The sequence below is a fragment of the Eretmochelys imbricata genome, chromosome 2 (genome assembly GCF_965152235.1).
Source record: "Eretmochelys imbricata isolate rEreImb1 chromosome 2, rEreImb1.hap1, whole genome shotgun sequence".
Classification (NCBI taxonomy): Eukaryota; Metazoa; Chordata; order Testudines; family Cheloniidae; genus Eretmochelys; species Eretmochelys imbricata.
The window spans coordinates 122,033,457-122,053,846 of NC_135573.1; the positions used below are offsets into that span (position 1 = coordinate 122,033,457).

At 43.2% G+C, this 20,390-nt stretch overlaps 1 protein-coding gene across 7 annotated transcripts in view; it reads right to left on the reverse strand.

Annotated features, from left to right (window-relative positions):
* Positions 1-1,564: 1,564 nt before the first annotated feature.
* The window catches only part of RELCH (RAB11 binding and LisH domain, coiled-coil and HEAT repeat containing), a 126,375-nt gene continuing 107,549 nt past the window's right edge, over positions 1,565-20,390 (reverse strand). For all 7 annotated transcript variants that reach the window (XM_077810752.1, XM_077810750.1, XM_077810748.1 and 4 more), the window contains 2 exons: positions 18,752-18,822; positions 1,565-3,441 (listed from right to left, as the gene is read on the reverse strand). In XM_077810752.1, the coding sequence (XP_077666878.1) occupies positions 3,321-3,441; positions 18,752-18,822 (192 nt within the window). In that variant the 3' untranslated portion in view covers positions 1,565-3,320. The remainder of the gene's footprint in view (positions 3,442-18,751; positions 18,823-20,390) is intronic.

The following is a 20,390-nucleotide window of genomic DNA, read 5'->3' on the forward strand; positions in this document are numbered from 1 at the left end:
TGTAGTGAATGAGGCAGGGGATTATAGGCAGAGAACTGACAGTCTCACGATTAAGGCAGTTAAATGCTGCCATAAAGAATTATTTTCTAAACCTGGTTGTGACACAGAGTTCCGATTTGATGCTAAACAAGTCACTTAAACCTAGGGTGACCAGATGTCCTGATTTTTGAGTCTTTTTCTTATATAGGCTCCTATTACCCCCCACCCTCTCTCCTGATTTTTCACACTTGCTGTTTGGTCACCCTACTTAAACCTAACTTTTCACTTGTGGTCACTAATCGTGTGTTCCTCATTTTCTGGGTGCCTGATCCCAGGGTCTGATTTGCAGAAATGCTGAACATTCACAGCTGCAACTGAAGTCAATGGGAGCTGTGCTTTGAACATATAAAAAGTGCTATATAATGCTGTATATTTTGAAAAAATCTTGTATACTTTTGACCTCTCTGTGGCTCCTGTCTATAACATGAGGGTAATACCCCATTCATCTCACACAGGTGTTGTGAAAATAAATGTATTATGTTTGTGATGCACTCAGATACGGTAGTAATGAGCGCCGCAGAAAAAAACGTGGAAATTAAGTCTTTATTCAGAGCAGTGTTTGAATAGTGTGCAGTAAATAATGCATTCCATCACAGAACCAGAAAATAAAATACAGAATAGTTGCGCCTTAATTGAGAGCAATGTCCCTTCAGTGCATTGACTGAGACAGGGTACCTGTGGAAGAAATAGTGTGTGCTCATATAATTAAACACTATCAGAATGCATATGCACGTGGCTGATTTAAGGATGCACAGGCAACCTTAATTTTGTCATTTCCTAACTTTTCAATGTTTGACTGTGCACCTTTGAATGTTTTCAACAGGTTTGTGTGTGGGTGTGTAATTACAGACAAGTTTAAACATCGCAAGTGTGCACCCACAGCACTGCCCTGACAGGCATACCCAACCACCACACACAGACTTATCTCTGTGGTCACAAAACTTCAATTCTTCGCCCTTAATTGTATCGGTATTGCCCAGACTCCAGCCTACTTACAGTCATCCATACAGAGTCCATAAAAATACTACTTAGTGCTTGACTAGATTGTATATGGAGGGCTGAAATTCCTCATGATTCGCAAACATTCCATTTCACTCCAATTACACCAGTATTGTTGCACACGGATCTCGAGTCTTAGAATTTGCTTAGATGTAAAACATAAATTGACAAGGGTCCTTGGGACCTCATGAAGCATTCAGGACTTTGATGGACTTTGCAAGCTGTGCCCCATTCCTTTCCAGTCTCTCCAAATGTGGAGCTTTGCTATGGGAAAGCAACTCCTGTGTGACTTTCCATCTCCTGTCTTTCCAAGATGAGGCCCACATCTGTGCCAGGCATACTTTGTAGATCAGGTAATCTAATTATGTTCACATGCCTACAGGTAGGCACACACACACACACATGCACACACCACACTACGTATGTATAAAAAAAATAGAAATTGGAGGGAAACTGAGGAGATTCCTTGCAGCCTTTTGGGTGTAGCAATCTTTCTTTGTGATGCTTAGAAATAAACATACAAGGCTCATATGCAAAACTCTTTATTTATAACAGAACAATTGACAGGAAAGTTAGCCACTTCCAATTCTTCAGGAACGTCTTCATCATTTCACAGTCAGATAGTGTGTAAGAGCATAGTTACTTCATGGTAACAAGCTATGGGAAGGAACTCAGCTGCCTGTTAAAAGGCCTCTCGTACAGTGTAAAAAGGATTGTTGTGATATGGGTGTAGCAGGCTCTCACTTTGCAAGTATATTGGGCAATATGCATCCAGTGCCATTAGGCAAAGATACAAAGTAGTTAAGACTATTAGTAGCGAGTATTAGCTATGTGCCTGGGGAGCACTACATTCACATTCTCTTTCAGAAATCTATCCTTTCGTTATCTATCCATTCCTTTCACTTCCCCAATTGCCAAAAAAAGTTAATACGTCAAATTCTAATGGTATTGTGACCTTTTCAGAGAATCTCTCACTTTTTCCATTTAGAATTTTTGTTTGACATGTGCACTTTAGTTTACATTCAGACGCTTACATTAACCAAAATATAGTGGGAAGTGTCCATAAGAGCAAGGACAGACTTGGAATTTGTGAAGATGCTTTTTTGTCAATGTTCGTCAAAGGGATAAAAAAAACCCATATAATTGTTAAAGCCACTGCTTTTAAAGATTGCTTTTATTCTCTAAAAATAGGTATACGGATTTTATAAACACGTACATAATCTACTTGAGAATATTTTAGAAACATTTTGTATGTCACAAATTCTCATTAATTTATTATTTAAAATATTTTCTTCCAAAGTCTGAACTGAGGGTTAGATAAGCTAACCAGTCTAATTACTGCTTTTAGCCATCAGACTGCACACTACTGTGCAGCGAGGGGAAGAGGAGATTGCTTTTTTGCGTATGGTGGTTCTGTCTGTAGATGTCTCTAGTGCAGTGTATTGGCTCTGACCCGAGGATCTTACAAGACCCTGGAAGAGTCAGACCCTTTTAGCTTGACTACTTGGTCAGATTTATCTTGATCATCAATTTACTTTCTTTCATCAGGGCATGTGCCTTTCAGTAGGTAGACTAATAGTTAAAGTGCTTCAGTTAAAGCAAAAAAACAAACAAAAAACCCCTCAACAGATAGAAGAGGTTTATCTGGAGAATCTGATAAACTACTTACAGAATATGCACTGAAGTATCTGAAATGCTGAAAGTTTCCCATGGATCAATGTAGTGCAAGTAGTTCTATACATTATGTGCTCCAATTCCTCTAGACTGGAAATGTACAGTACTTACAAAAACACAATCCAAAAAGCAGAGACTTGTGCTGGTGGCTCTTCCTTGTCATTTTAGAAACATAAAAAATTCTGCACTACTTTTTCATAATTTAAATACATAAGTAATCTCCACTTTTATTACTTTATGACAATGACTTCAAATTTACATTATTTTAAGTACCATTGTAATAGCTCCGTGTATAATACTTTGCTGATATCTTGTCAGAAAATAAAATAAAAAATACCTTTCACTATATAAAAATGCTGGAAAGACAAGAACACAGAACAGGGACTTGGTACAGACTATGAATTCAGTTTTATATCAACCACAGTTAACCCAAAAATTAACAGATACACAGCGATATTCAAAAGCAGTGCAAATATCTTTGGAGGTTAGAATAAAATTATACTACAAGAACATCAGACAGGGGAAATAAAAAGGCAAGAACTTCAAGTACAAGGAACCAGTCTGCATGAGGTCCATCTTAGTGTTTATTTGAATTTCTTTTCCAAATTTTACTTCTTCCTCTGAAACACATTAGCCAACATGGCACCTGATGTAGTCAGCTGGCCCATTTTGTTCAAAAACTTGGTCTTTGTATCTTCACTCACAAGGCTTGCAGCAATTGACATTGAGCTAGGAAAGAGTTAAGAAATGAGTTACATAAGAGAACTAAAAAACTCCAAAGAATTCTGTGGTTTGCTGTTTAATAGGCAACATAAGTGTCTTATCAGCACATTCATGGTTTAAAAATCATGAAAGACTAGGCTGTTATGAATAGCTATGAAAAAGCCACACCCAAGGACACACTTGGTTGACAAGTCTACATACCAGACAAACAACAATTTCCTTCCAGCCTCCACAGTGGTAGTGTGTCTCAAGCACCATCAAAGCTTCTATATTACTTGTGCACCTCAGGGTCCAATAGCACACTCAACCCAAATGACAGGTTTCAGAGTAGCAGCCGTGTTAGTCTGTATCCGCAAAAAGAACAGGAGTACTGTGGCACCTTAGAGACTATCCAATTTATTTGAGCATAAGCTTTCATGGGCATAAGCTTTTGTGTAATGACACATCCACTCCCAGTCTTTATTCAAGGCTAATTTAATTTGCAAATGGGACACCATTAAATTAGGCTTGAATAAAGACGGGGAGTGGATGTGTCATTACACAAAGTAAAACTGTTTCCCCATGTTTATTCCCCCCCAGTTTCTCACATGTTCTTGTCAACTGCTGGAAATGGCCCATCTTGATTATCACTACAAAAGGTTTTTTTTCTCTCCTGTTGGTAATAGCTCACCTTAACTGATCACTCTCGTTACAGTGTGTATGATAACACCCATTGTTTCATGTTCTCTGTGTATATACAATCTTCCTACTGTATTTTCCACTGCATGCATCTGATGAAGTGAGCTGTAGCTCACGAAAGCTTATGCTCAGATAAATTTGTTAGTCTCTAAGGTGCCACAAGTCCTCCTGTTCTTTCAACCCAAATGGTAGTTTTCCACATTCATAGTTCCAGGAAAACGTAGCCCTAGAGGTCCTTCAAACAGAGTCCTACTGAAGCACTTTAAAATGCTGTTACATATTCTTTAGAATATCTTTAGAAGTTCTCATGTTCATGTTAGCTTAATAATTTGACGATTACTTCTCAAGGATGAATGCCTTTGTGAAGCATCCACTCCGTCACTGTCTAGTTGGAAATATAAACTTTAAGCCTTCATTTGTCCAAGTACTATAGATTTGGAAGACCACATCTAATCTCAAATCAGATTCAGAAAAGCAATAAAGCCAAAACTACTGAAGGTAAGAAACCTGAATGTGTGGCAATAGGTTTTAAAAAGCCATACAGTCACACAGACACTCCGCTGGAATTTGTAATGAACTCGAGTGTTCAACTTCTCGGTAAAGAGATAACGGTCACTACAGTAGAACTGTGTCACCAGGCAGAGCATTCCTATAAAGCAGTATCACAAAAGGCAGAAGTGCTAATAAATGTGCTGCACTTCCTGTACTACACCAAGACATTTGTGGTTAAAATGTAGAGGCAAACTTTCTGTCAACATAATGCAGCACCAAGTTTTACTAAAATTAAAATGGAGTCCTCCTTATAAAGCTCAGCAGGGACTCTGACTATTTGATAATTATTGAAGTGCTTACAGCATCCAAGTCCATAAAAATGAATTTCCTGACATCAAGACACAGTACCAACATTTCAAACCTGCCAGGATGTCAGGGCAGGTCAAGTAAGTGAAAACTAGTTATAAATTGTTCTCCCATAAGCCAAAAAGGAAGTTACTTACCTGTAACTGAAGGTTCTTCGAGATGTGTGGTCCTATTGGTATTCCGAACGTGGGGGCACATGTGTGCCATGCGCCGGAAGGTTTTCTTAGCAGTGTCAGATGACCCACATGTGCTCTCAGCCGAGGGTATAATCAGCTGTGTGGGTTGATGCCTCTCCAATGATCCCTCTTACTCCTGAATAGGCCAGTTCGCAGCAGAGAGGATGGAGGACAGGTATTGGAATACAAATAGAGACCACACATCTGGAAGAATCTCCAGTTACAGGTAAGTAACCTCCTCCTCTTCTCCAAGTGATGGTCCCTATAGGTATTCCAAACACGGGTGAGTAGCGAGAGTGATTAGTGTGGAGGTGGGTGCGAGGCTGTATGAGGAAATGTAGTCTGCAGTATGGCACAGCCCACTGCAGCGTCCACAGCCGCCCCTTGGACAATGGTGTAGTGGTATATGAACATGTGTACTGAGTGCCACGCTGCTGCTCAACAGATGTCTGGCCATGAGATGTCCACAAGACAGACCAATGTGACAGCGTGCATTCGTGTAGAGTGTACTGTAACTATCAGGTGGCAGTACATCGGATAGCGTGTAGCATTCATGGATGCACCCAGAGATCCATTTGGAGATTCGCTGGGAGGAGAAAGCTTGACCCATGGACTGGTTGGCAATGGTTTCAAACATTTTGGCCGATGCGTGAAAGGCGTGGGTTCTGTAGAGGCAAAACACCAACACATGGCTGACTTTGAGGGAATGCAGCATCCTGTGTGCATGGAAGGCGTGTGGTTTGGGACAGAAAACAGGGAGGTGGATGCACTGATTAAGATGGAACTCTGACACCACTTTTGGCAGGAACTTAGGGTGTAGCCGTAAGGAAACTTTATCCTTGTGGAATACAGTGTGTGTGTGTGTGTGTGTGTGTGTGGAGGGGGGGGGGGTCAACCATCCTGACTGCCAGTTTGCTGACCCATTTAGCTGAGGTAATGGCCACTAAGAACATGCCTTTCATGGAGAGATGTGAGAGGGAGCACATTGCCACTGGCTTGAAGGGTGCTCTAGTGAGGACAGAGAGAACGAGATTGAAGTCCCACCGGGACTTCAAAGTCTGGGATGTGGACCAGAATACTGGTGGGAAGGTATTGAGGAGACCTTTCATAAAGCAGATGGTGGTAGGGTGCATAAACACAGAGGAACCCCCTCCATTGGGAGAGAAAGGCATTAAGGGCTACCAGGTAGATCTGTATAGAACTGAGGCAAGGCCTGACATCTCAAGCTTGAGGAGGTAATTGAGAATGATAGTTATGGAGATTGTACTCTATAGATGGTGACAGCGGTGAAACCATGAGATGAATAGTCTCCATTTAACTTGGTAGCAGGCTCTGGTGGATGCCCTCTTGCTTTGGGTAAGGATGTGTCGCACCAAGGTGGAGCAAGCGTTGTCTACCCCGATCCTCAAGCAAAAACCAGGCTGCAAAGTGAAGAGGGCCCAGGTTGGGATGCTGGACTCGGCCCCAATCTTGTGTGAGGAGATCTGTGAGTGTTCTGAAGCGGATCAGTATTCAGGTAGGGAGTCTGAGGAGGTCTGTGAACCAAAACTGATTGGGTCAGAATGGAGCTCTGAGTATTATGGTAGCTCAGTCCCGTTGGACCTTGCATTACAGGTGGATGGGAATGGGGGGAGGCATAGCAGAGGTCACCTGTCCAGGGCAGGAGAATACGTGTCACCCTGCGAGTCCTCCCCCATGGCTCCCCTGGAACAATAAAGGGGCAACTTGCAGTTCTCGTGAGTGGCAAAGAGATCCCAGCGTGGGGTACCCCATTTGAGGAAGAGGTAGTGAAGAGTGGCATTGTCCAATTCCCACTCATGGTTGAAGTAGAGAGTCCTGCTGAGCATGCTGGCCAGGGAATTTTGCGTGCCCAGGAGCTACATGACTTGGAGCTTCACATGGTGTTTGATGCACTGGTTCCAAAGGTGGATGGCGGACTCTGAACAGAGAGATGGAGACTTGGTGTCATCCTTCTTGTTGACGTACACTACCGCTGCGATGGTGTCGGACATACTTGAATGTGGTGGGATTGAATGAAAAGAAGAAATACCTAGTACGCAAAATGGACTGCCCTCAGTTTGAGCACATTTATGTGCATTCTGGCCTCTTTTGGTATCCAGACACCCTGGGTTGTGTGATGGTCTAGATGGACCCCCTGAACACCAAGGAGACTTCTGTTGTGATGGTGGCCTGCAGGATGGGAGAGGTGAAGGGGGTACCGACCACGACCTTGGAAGAGTTGGTCCGCCATGTAAGCGAGGTCAGAACCGCCTGGGCAATAGTGACTCTGGCCTCCAAATGGTCCATGTGGGGTCTGTAGATTGAGCGGATCCAGAATTGGAGGCAACATATGTCTAGATGTGCATGTAGTGTCATGGATATAAAGGCTGCCATATGTCCCAGGAGGGAAAGGCAAGGGTGGACCATGGTGTGTGGGTTGTGGTGCAGTTCTGCAACTATGGCTGTCAGCATTGTGAAGCAGTCTGCTGGAAGGAAGGCCCATGCCACAATTGAGTCAAGCCACGCCCCAATAAAATTGATTGTGTAGGTATGAACATGGATTTCTCCTCCTTGAGGCAGATACCTAGAGTGGTCAGGGGAGTGCGAAGGGCAAGGATGGCAGAGATGAGTTCTTGTCGGGATAGCGCGACAAGGAGCCAGCTGTCCAGGTAGGGGTATACAACGTAGCTGAGGCGGCGCATTTGGGCTGCCCGCGACAGTGAAGACTCATGGAGCCACTGCTTTGCTGAAAGGGAGGACTTGGAAGTGGTAGTGGTAGCGTCCCACCTGGAAATGGAGAAATTTCTGGTGGGTCGGGTGAATGTTGATGTGGAAGTAGGTGTCTTTCATGTAAATAGTAGCAAACCAGGCCCAATGGGGAATCATACCACTAGAAGTTATCTTGAGAGGTCATCTAGTCCAGTCCCCTGCACTCATGGCAGGACTAAATATTATCTAGACCATTCCTGAGAGGTGTGTTTCTCTAAACTGCTCTGAAAAATCTCCAACGATGGAGATTCCACAACCTCCTTAGCAATTTATTCCAGCGCTTAGGAAGTTTTTCCTAATGTCCAACCTAAACCTCCCTTGCTACAATTTAAGCCCATTGCTTCTAGTCCTATCCTCAGAGGTTAAGAACAACAATTTTTCTCCCTCCTCCTTGTAACAACCTTTTATGTACTTGAAAACTATCATGTCCCCTCTCAGTCTTCTCTTTTCCAGACTAAATAAACCCAATTTTTTCAATCTTCCCTCAGAAGTCATGTTTTCTGTGGCTCTGGCTGGTATGGAGGTGGCAGCAGGATGGGCGGTGTGTGTGCCGGTGACTGCTCCGGGTGGGCAGGTATAGGGATGACCGTCGGTCCCTCCATCCCTCCAACCATGGAAGCTTGGACACCAGTGCGACTGAGTCAATATGCGACATCTCACCCGACCTGGTTTGGGGAGGAAACGATGCGCTTAGGAGCAGCCCTTGACAGGGACCTACTCTTATGCCCATGAGAGTGCTTCTTATGCTCGTGCCTGGGCTTCTCCTTGACTGCCAGTGGAGTGCTGGGAGGAGTACTCACCGCCAGCGACGGACACGGCACCAACAGTTCTGGATCCGAGTGAGCATGTGGCCTCATGGCTTCCTCCATTAGATATTTTTGGAGGTGGAACTCCTCAGTCTGAGTTGGGAAAGATTTACAAATCGTGCAACGAGCTGCAATGTGAGCTTCCCTGAGACAATACAGACACTGCTGGTGCTCGTTGCTCATGGAGAATGAGCACGGACAAGGAACAGTTTTTAAACCCCGGAGCATGGAGCAGTCCCAGGAGGGTGGGGGAAGGGAAAGCTTACCCCAGATGGGGTTTCGCTATCACTAACTATAACGATATACAACTATCTATGCTACCCACCAAAAAACGAAACAGAAGCACAAGTACAAGACTGATAATCGAACTAGTGAAGTCACTCTCTAGTTAAAAAACTAACAGTGTGAAGGAACAGGGGTTCTGACTCCACGGAGCAGTAAGAGGGAAGTGGAGAGGCGTCAACCCGCACAGCCTATTATACCCTCGGCTGGGAATACGAGGGGAGACATGATGCACATGCAGGTTAACGGAGACTGCTAAGAAAACCTTCTGGCGCATATGTGCACCCATGATTGGGATACATATAGGAACCATCATTCGAAGAAGAATATTCTTTACCTGGAGCACAGGGGCACTCAGAATAGAACATAATGTCTTCTCTTTATCTCCATAAACAAAAAAATAAAACCATGCAAGTACTTTACATCTCATCCTCACTTGCTTGAATACAGAAATGCATTTTTAAATGATAAAAGTATCACTTACGCCATAAGAGCTAGTTTATTATACATCACATGTTCGTGTTACTATTGCAGCATCCTATCAACCCTGTCTTTTCTTTTGATCTTTTTTCTTTTAGCTATTGAGTCTTGCTATTATCCTAGATTAAGTGCTGGGACAGAGATTGCCTTATATGTTTGTACAGTGCCTGCTACACTAGGGTCTTGACCCATGGCTATGGCCTCTATATACTACTGTAAGATCATATGCTGTAGGAATACTTTGAAAAACTTATTTGCCATAAAATGAAACAACAAATCAAATGTCTCAATATTATTCTTAAACTTTATTCTATAAACTTAACATTTCCCAATATCCAATTCTGCATCTGAGCCCCTAAATCTGTATTTGGATGTCTAGATGTCCATTTAAGAACATAAGTGTGAAACCTGGGCTCACAATATCTCTCTCTTTAGTCAGCATATGACAAAAATCACCTTCTTACATAACGGCTCTGCATATATTGTGCTGATCTGACACTGATTAAGTGAATTTAGCGTAATTTCATGATTTATAACCTTGCAAAAGTGAAAAGTTATCATAAAAAGATCTCTTTGGCAACAGTCTATAGCAGAGGTGGGCAACCTACAGCCCGCGGGACCATCCTGCCTGGCCCTTGAGCTCCCGGACCCTCCCGCACTGTCCCCACTCCCTCGCAGCCTCAGCTCGCCATGCCGCCGACGCTCTGGGAGGCGGGACTACGAGCTCCTGCTGGGCAGCGCGGCGACAGGGTAGGCTCCAGCCAGGTGGCACAGCTGCCAGACATGCTGCTCTCCACCGCATGGTAAGGGGGCGGGGAGCGGGGTTGTATAAGGGGCAGGAGGTTCCGGGGGGGCAGTCAGGGGACAGGGGCAGTTGGATGGGGCCGAGGTTCTGGGGCGGGGGCGGTCAAGGGATAGGGGTTGGATAGGCATGGAAGTCCTGGGGGGGCCTGTCAGGGGGTGGGGGTGTGGATAGGGGTTGGGACAGTGAGGGGACAGGGAGCAGGAGGGATTGGATGGGGGTGGGGTCCCAGGGGTGCGGTTAGGGGTGGGGGGGTCCCGGAGGAGGCGGTCAGGGGAGAAGGAACTGGGGGGTTGGATAGGTTGGGGGTTCTGAGGGCATAGTCAGGGGGTGGGATGTGGGAGGGGGCAGAGGCCAGGCTGTTTGGGGAGACACAGCCTTCCCTACCCGGCCCTCCATACAGTTTTGGAACCCCAATGTGGCCCTCAGGACAAAAAATTTGCCCACCCCTGGTCTATAGTCTCAAACTTTAATATTAGGGAAGTATTTAATATATTTTAAATTGTCATTTAATGATATCTGGCAGTCTGAAAACATGGAGAGCCATGTGACCAGTCAGCTCTGTGGAGCAGCAGCAATCTGCAGATCAGTCTGGGAACTACTGGTAGCATACTTTGCTTTTAGCTTAGCTGCTCTAAGAAAACTGTATTGTCAAGATGCAAGCTGGATTTCATAATCAATATCCCTTTGATTTGACTATCAAAGAAGGGGATAATGATTATATAAAGAATCAAAACTTTTACTTAATACCAGCTATTCAGGAACTAGAAGTCACTTCAACCTATGTTATTCAAGTCTGTCCCAGAAAAAGCTGCTTTAGAAGGGAAAGTAGTTATTCCATGCATTAACAGTGAAAGGAAATGCACTGGGCTAACTTCAGAAAAGGAAGAAAGCCTGGGCTCGGAGACAGCAAAAGAAAACCAGTCTTAAACTGAGGGATACTGGGCCTGAAGCTACACAGTGAACTAATCAATACGCACTGAAAGACATTTTATTTTCATTCTGAAAGTCTCGTATGACAAAAGGTTTAGGGAAACATCAGAGACACAAAGCGCGTGATCTAATATCTTCTGGTAAGAGAGATAATATCTGGTAATATCTTTTGATAAGAGAGACAAGCTTTCGAGCTTACACAGAGTTCTTCACATCTGGGAACGTACTCAGTGTCACAGCTAAAGAAAATGTCAGTTTCTGGAATACTTTAGAACTTAGAACAAATTCAGAATCAGGAACAATAAAGTTCAGATTTTCACGGATAACATTCTTACAACAGTATAACCCAGACAGGTGGAAACATTTAAAAACAAGTATGTCTATGAAACATGTCCAGGATTACCAAGTTTAAATAGTTAAACATGTTGATCAGGTGAGATATCTTATAATTCGGTTGAAAGGTTTGAGAGGTTTTTTTTAATTGTAACAGCTTAAAAGCCAGTAGTTTATGTTATTAAATGATGCAGCCATGCAACAGTTCTTCTGTTTTCTCATAAAAATATAATTCATGACACAGAAAAATAGTGTTTAAATGAAAAGGAGTACTTCTGGCACCTTAGAGACTAACCAATTTATTTGAGCATGAGCTTTCGTGAGCTACAGCTCACTTCATCAGATGCATACCGTGGAAACTGCAGCAGACTTTATATATACACAGAGAATATGAAACAATACCTCCTCCCACCCCACTGTCCTGCTGGTAATAGCTTATCTAAAGTAATCTTCAGGTTAGGCCATTTCAAATCCAGGTTTTCTCACCCTCCACCCCCCCACACAAATTCACTCTCCTGCTGGTGATAGCCCATCCAAAGTGACAACTCTTTACACAATGTGCATGATAATGAAGTTAGGCCATTTCCTGCACAAATCCAGGTTCTCTCACTCCCTCACCCCCCTCCAAAAACCCACCCCCATACACACACAAACTCACTCTCCTGCTGGTAACAGCTCATCCAAACTGACCATTCTCCAAGTTTAAATCCAAGTTAAACCAGAACATATGGGGTGGGGGGGGTAGGAAAAAACAAGAGGAAATAGGCTACCTTGCATAATGACTTAGCCACTCCCAGTCTCTATTTAAGCCTAAATTAATAGTATCCAATTTGCAAATGAATTCCAATTCAGCAGTTTCTCGCTGGAGTCTGGATTTGAAGTTTTTTTGTTTTAAGATAGCGACCTTCATGTCTGTGATTGCGTGACCAGAGAGATTGAAGTGTTCTCCGACTGGTTTATGAATGTTATAATTCTTGACATCTGATTTGTGTCCATTTATTCTTTTACGTAGAGACTGTCCAGTTTGACCAATGTACATGGCAGAGGGGCATTGCTGGCACATGATGGCATAAATCACATTGGTGGATGTGCAGGTGAACGAGCCTCTGATGGTGTGGCTGATGTTATTAGGCCCTGTGATGGTGTCCCCTGAATAGATATGTGGGCACAATTGGCAACGGGCTTTGTTGCAAGGATAAGTTCCTGGGTTAGTGGTTCTGTTGTGTGGTATGTGGTTGTTGGTGAGTATTTGCTTCAGGTTGCGGGGCTGTCTGTAGGCAAGGACTGGCCTGTCTCCCAAGATTTGTGAGAGTGTTGGGTCATCCTTTAGGATAGGTTGTAGATCCTTAATAATGCGTTGGAGGGGTTTTAGTTGGGGGCTGAAGGTGACGGCTAGTGGCGTTCTGTTATTTTCTTTGTTAGGCCTGTCCTGTAGTAGGTAACTTCTGGGAACTCTTCTGGCTCTATCAATCTGTTTCTTTACTTCCGCAGGTGGGTATTGTAGTTGTAAGAAAGCTTGACAGAGATCTTGTAGGTGTTTGTCTCTGTCTGAGGGGTTGGAGCAAATGCGGTTGTATCGCAGAGCTTGGCTGTAGACGATGGATCGTGTGGTGTGGTCAGGGTGAAAGCTGGAGGCATGCAGGTAGGAATAGCGGTCAGTAGGTTTCCGGTATAGGGTAGTGTTTATGTGACCATTGTTTATTAGCACTGTAGTGTCCAGGAAGTGGATCTCTTGTGTGGACTGGACCAGGCTGAGGTTGGTGGTGGGATGGAAATTGTTGAAATCATGGTGGAATTCCTCAAGGGCTTCTTTTCCATGGGTCCAGATGATGAAGATGTCATCAATATAGCGCAAGTAGAGTAGGGGCTTTAGGGGACGAGAGCTGAGGAAGCGTTGTTCTAAATCAGCCATAAAAATGTTGGCATACTGTGGGGCCATGCGGGTACCCATAGCAGTGCCACTGATCTGAAGGTATACATTGTCCCCAAATGTGAAATAGTTATGGGTAAGGACAAAGTCACAAAGTTCAGCCACCAGGTTAGCCGTGACATTATCGGGGATAGTGTTCCTGACGGCTTGTAGTCCATCTTTGTGTGGAATGTTGGTGTAGAGGGCTTCTACATCCATAGTGGCCAGGATGGTGTTATCAGGAAGATCACCGATGGATTGAAGTTTCCTCAGGAAGTCAGTGGTGTCTCGAAGGTAGCTGGGAGTGCTGGTAGCGTAGGGCCTGAGGAGGGAGTCTACATAGCCAGACAATCCTGCTGTCAGGGTGCCAATGCCTGAAATGATGGGGCGCCCAGGAGTTCCAGGTTTATGGATCTTGGGTAGTAGATAGAATATCCCAGGTCGGGGTTCCAGGGGTGTGTCTGTGCGGATTTGATCTTGTGCTTTTTCAGGAGTTTCCTACCCTCCCCCACCCCATATGTTCTGGTTTAACTTGGATTTAAACTTGGAGAATGGTCAGTTTGGATGAGCTGTTACCAGCAGGAGAGTGAGTTTGTGTGTGTATGGGGGTGGGTTTTTGGAGGGGGGTGAGGGAGTGAGAGAACCTGGATTTGTGCAGGAAATGGCCTAACTTCATTATCATGCACATTGTGTAAAGAGTTGTCACTTTGGATGGGCTATCACCAGCAGGAGAGTGAATTTGTGTGGGGGGGTGGAGGGTGAGAAAACCTGGATTTGAAATGGCCTAACCTGAAGATTACTTTAGATAAGCTATTACCAGCAGGACAGTGGGGTGGGAGGAGGTATTGTTTCATATTCTCTGTGTATATATAAAGTCTGCTGCAGTTTCCACGGTATGCATCTGATGAAGTGAGCTGTAGCTCACGAAAGCTCATGCTCAAATAAATTGGTTAGTCTCTAAGGTGCCACAAGTACTCCTTTTCTTTTTGCGAATACAGACTAACATGGCTGTTACTCTGAAACCTGTCAGTGTTTAAATGTTAACTTGACTGATGTCTATATGTATTACATGCTATACGGTACTCCCTTCAATTTATGGGGAGGCTTCAGGCCAAAACATTCAGAAAATCCGTTCATATTACTGTGCATTTTGTAAAATCACTTTTTAAAAGTAAGTTGGTTATTTAAGATCAAACTCTTTTGTCGTATATAAAAATGAGTTTAAGAAAAACTGTCCATAAACAGCTTTAGGAGTTACAATACTTGACACGTTTTGTTTTTACATCACAAAAGCATATTCCTTTTGTGATCTCAGAATCTCTCTAATCAACATTTCTAATATAAGAGGTGAAAATATGGTGAGCTATAGTAAATAAATGTCTACAACTGATTTTGATTAATTTTATTTTTTATAAATGTATTTGGATAGAATAGTCCTTGCATCATGTTCCTAAACACTGGTAACTTGATTGCCTTTTGGCTACATTTTTATAAAGGATTTAAATGTATTTAAAAAAAACCAAACCACTTAAAGGGTATCTAAAGTTTCTAATAAAATGACCAAGTTTTGATTTGGCTTTAGCAGGACAGAGAAGTTTGTGTGGACATATCTTAAGTCATTAAATATTTTCTATCAAATTTCGACACGTTTTTGAAAAAATATTGCAACAAAAATCCAATACTGAAAAGATACAAAAAAGGGGAAGGTTAAACAAAGGAAACAAGCGTGACACGTTGTGAAGACTTCTCTTTTTCAATCTTACTTCTCAGTAGTTAGCATTCAAGAGGGAAATTAATTGGATGCAGCGTCACTGATGCACACGTAATACTTATATTTGTATCCACACTGCACAGGAAGTACTCAATGCGGTATCAAAATGTTTTCTTCAGTTGTAAAATGTTACATTTTGCTTCAAGTTTTTTGCTACTATAGTGCTCTTTAAGACTGCAGTTAATCTAAAACAACCATTAGACTAAAGCTCCAGAGAGAGAAAAAACAGTATGTCTTATTCAAAACCAACCCTGTCCACTTAGAGAGATACTTAATAGAAGAGAACATATCATCATCCCCCAAAGTAACTCCTCTGTTCAATTAAAAAGAGAAGCCTATCAATGCTTCTAAGTGAAGAGAGTTGCTTTTGACTTAAGGACAACTCTCTCACCTTCCCAAAGGAACCCAGGTTATGTTTACACTGCGTCACAGCACAGTCTGCAGGAGTGAGAGTTGCACAGCACACCAAAATGTTGTGCTCTAACTGCCCTTTGTGGCTGCTGCTGGCACAAGCTAAAAGGTACAGAGGGCACAGAGTGAAGAGAAAACCCTGGTAAAGAGTGCTCATTTGAAAAACAGGTGCTTCTCATTGTGAAATGAAGTTAGGACTGGCTGAATGGGGGTTTTCATGTTTATGGTTTTCAAAATCTACTAAGGAGATACTGTGGCAGACTGTGCTGGGGCCAAGCTAAGCCCTCTTATCACAGGTGCTGCAACCAACGCTTATAATGGTGCACAGATTCTAGGAGTGAATCACTAGCAAACAGCTACTGTTAAAAATGCTTTACAGCCAGGCCCACAGCTTCTCCTTCTAGTCCTACCCAAAAAGACACCAGGGATATCTCTGAACGTGTCCACTTTTATCCTTTGTCTTTTCAGTTTCTCATTCTTCTCCGGTCAAAGTTTGTGTCACCTCTGCCTTCCTTATCTTTTCTCTGATCTATTTTTTTGTTGTGTTGCTCTGCGCCTCCTAGCCCTTCACTCTGATTGCTTTCCTCTGTTCCTCCTGTCTGGTTTTCTACTACTTTTCCTGAAAAAGGAGAACGTGCTTGAGGCTTTAACCACAATAACCAGTGCTTTGTCACCAAAGCAAAATAATGGCTACTTCCCTCTCCCTCCCTTGCTGCTTTGTTGCCTACCTATTGTGTTGCTCCTCCACCCTCTGCTACTTTTCATGAGCAAATGAACATTAAGATCACTGAAGAACGACTGTACTTTGAATTACTTCATTTCGTGCCTGGTCCTCTCTCCCCCTCAATTCTGCCGATTTCACCCAGAGGAATGGGAAGAGATGGAGGTAGTGAAGGAGTACAATGAAAGGTGAAGAGTGCACAGTGAAATAAAGCTCTGAAAGGCTACTTCCTTGGTTTCCATTTACTAATGTAGTGTGGCACATGGCAGGTTTGAGCCTAGAAAATATACTAGTTACTAGCCCAATATGATCTCTGATATCTTTAGCCATATTGTTAAGAGAGCAAAAGAGGTACAAAATTTTAAATGCTGCTTTCTTTCTGCAAAGATGATAAAGTCTTTGAATTTATTCTCCCTCATAAGAGGTATCTATGACTAGCCACGAAAACAACACGGAGTCTGGTGGCACTTTAAAAACTAACAGATTTATTTGGGCATAAGCTTTCGTGGGTAAAAAACCCACTATGCCCAAATAAATCTGTTAGCCTTTAAGGTGCCACAGGACTTCTTGTTGTTTTTGTGAATACAGACTAACACGGCTACCCCCTGATATATGACTAGCCAGAATCAATTCACTTTTCATATACTACGACCAGTACTGAGAAAAAAGCTGGCTTAGAACCTAGGCATTGTTTAAAGTCTCGGTGGACTCAAAGTCAAGTCTTCAAGTGTACCTTCAAGTGTTGGTCTGATGCTAACCTCTGCAAGATTTGTTCAATTCTTGTTATATGATCTATTCACTATCAGCTACAGACAGTGCACAATATCATAAGCACTAATAGCCATGTTCAAGGGGCTAAACCAGATGTGTTTGAAGCCTATTCTCCTCTACATCAGAAACAGTTCTATTCAACAACATATATTTACAAACTCCGTCTTTCCTAATTTTCAAAGTGATTTGAGAATCAAGCCTTGTTACCTTGAGAAGTAGTTTTACCAATATTTTACAGATAAGGAGAGAGAGAGAGTTTAAGTGACTTGCTCAGAGTCACACTGAAAATCAGTGTCAGAGCTGGGAACTGACTCCCAAATCTCTTTCTTTGCCATTTGATGATTTTCTCTCTTTATAAGCCAATGCTGCTGAATTCCCACAATTTAAAGCAGGGGTGGGCAAACTATGGCTCGGGGGCTGCATCAGGCCCTCCAGACATTTTAATCCGGCCCTCAAGCTCTTGCTGGGCAGCGGGGTTCAGAGCTTGCCCTGCTCTGGCGGTCCAGCCGGAGAGTGGGGTCAGGGGTTTGCCCTGCTCCACGTGGCTCCCAAAAGCAGTGGCATGTCCCCTCTCTGGCTCCTACATGTAGGGGCAGCCAGGAGGCGCTGCATGCTGCCCCTCAGCTCCCATTGGATGGGAACTGCAGCCAGTGGGAGCTGCAGAGGTGGCGCCTGTGGACAGGGCAGCGTTCAGAGTCGCCTGGTCATGTCTCCGCGTAGGAGCTGGAGTGGGGGACATGTCGCTGCTTCTGGGAGCTGCTTGAGGTAAGAGCCGCCTGGAGCCTGCACCCCTGACTCCCTCCTGCACCCCAACCTCCTTCCCCAGCCCTGATCCCTCTCCCGCCTTCCGAACCCCTCCGTCCCAGCCCAGGGCAACCTCCTGCACCCCCAACCCCAGCCCCACCCCAGAGCCCACAGCCCCAGCTAGAGCCCTCCCCCCTGCACCCGAACCCCCTGCCCTAGCCCAGAGCCCCCACCCCTCTTTCCCAGCCCAGAGCCCCTTCCTGCACCCTGAACTCCTCATTTCTGGCCACACCCCAGAGCCCGCACCTCCAGTCAGAGCCCTCCCACACCCCAACCCCCAATTTCATGAGCATTCATGGCCCGCCATACAATTTCCATAGCCAGATGTGGCCCTCGGGCCAAAAAGTTTGCCCATCCCTGACTTAAAGGGTCTCATTTACTATGCTGAAAAAGTTATTCAGTCCTGAAAATAGTCATTTACTGTGTCCAAAAGTATTTCTTCCAGTAGCCAGTTAGCATCTATGTCTTATTAGACATAGGACAATATTTCAATTATTGCTTCTGATGGGTCAGAAGCGTAAGAACAAAACAACATGCGAAAACAAGAACTTCATTTCCACCAAGTAGATGAAAGTGCACTGCTCTACATTATATACTGGATACAGCAACAACCACAAACTGAGTTTGGACAAAGTTCCTGAAATCTGCTTCTAAATATAGATTATGTCAAAACAGGATTCACAGGTGCAAGCCTTGGACTAGAGAACGGCACAGCACCCAGGAAGACACCCACAAAATTTTTTGACCATTATTTAAAACAAAAAATAAAAAAAGGCTGCTCCCCCTTCCCCAAAAAGCAGTCGATGCCTTACCCTTGTGGTTCTTGGACAGTCTTGTTTTCCACTTTCTGTTCACACTCCTTTATCATGGAGCTTAAAATAACCTAAAACCAACAAAGAGGAAAATAGGATTTGAAAGGTATGTTCTTCTAATGTTAATATTTCTGGTTAAAACTAAAGCAAACCCCCTCTAATTCTAGCACAAGCTAAGAAAGAGCTAGAATTTTAAAGGGTGCATTACATTTTCAAGCGCCTTTAAAATGCAAATAACTAATGACACTGTTCTGTGGTTACAAGCATCAAGACTATTTAGAATGTTTCAAGGAAGACATTTTTATTTAGATCGTTACTGTGTTCAAAGATGCCTTTCTTGTAATGAATCAAAGCACAACCACTCTGATTTTTCATCTTAGACCATAGCTTTACTTCATTTTTCAACGTACATTTATAAAAAACTTACATTTCTGGTCTTTACAGATTTATCTTGCTAATTAATTTGCATCTGCCTGCTCGGTTTTGGCTTATAGTGTTAACCCTTAAAGTTATCGTTAGAGGTATTGGGTACCAAAGTAAAGATGATAAAAGTTGAGATGGTATCCTGTGCTACTTTTCTTTTATAGAAAGGAAGTGTTATTGTAAGCTGGTGCATCATTACAATAGTGTCTGCAAGCGTTGCTATAAATTGAGGCCTGTGGGCACCTCCTTTAAAAATTCTTATTTTACAGGTTTACACATAATCTTTAAGACTGAATGTGAAAAAAGCAGTCTGTTGTTTCTGTATTTCTAAAGTGAGGAAACATTCTTAATTTGTGTCTGTGTGTACGTGCGCGCGTACGTGCAAACGTTAGGCATTGAATGTGGCTGATTGAAAAGGAGTCAGTTTTAGCAGAGATCCTGTGTTCTGGAATAAAGCATACAACACATTTGTCACAGATAATAAAAATGAAAGCTGAAACACTAAGGTATTGTCTTTAACAAAACAGAAAAACTGCAGTTGGAACAGTTATGTAAATTAGTAATAATGCATGGATTGACATTAAAAACGTATCTTATATCTAGTGCACAAACTAATCACCTGAAGCTTTCACTGGCTCATGGCTTGGCAGAAAGCCAAGGACTTTCCTTGATTCACTTCTTGGTTCCTATTGAGTTAATCATAAAGCCTCAGATATAGCCAAAGCCTGATGAAATCTTTCATCCCTTCCTAAAGGATGAATGGTAAAATATGCAGCAATAAGGTGCCTGCATCAAGAGAGTCACCATCGCTACCAATATCCTTGCTGGCAGTCTCACAGAGATTTAAGGATAGAACAGGGCTGGAGACAGACCCAAAATTTACTGAAGTTCTCAGAGCCATGTTATCAGCAGATCCACACCATTGGGAACATACACTTGAGTGTCAGAAGTCTTGGCACCATTAGGAAAGGAACAATCATTGGGGCCATATGCACACACAGGTCCAGTCCTCAACTGTGGTGTGAAGTTATCTGCAGGACTGAGGTTCTGGTGGACTTCAATTATTTTGAACATATTAGTGTTGGAGGACTACTAAATATGAAAGTATGAACGTGCAGAGGCAATATATTCAGAATTCCAATTAAAAGGTAAGCAGGCTTCCTATCTTGATCAAAAGTGTATTAAAATTTCTAAACTGTACCAGTTATAAGTTATA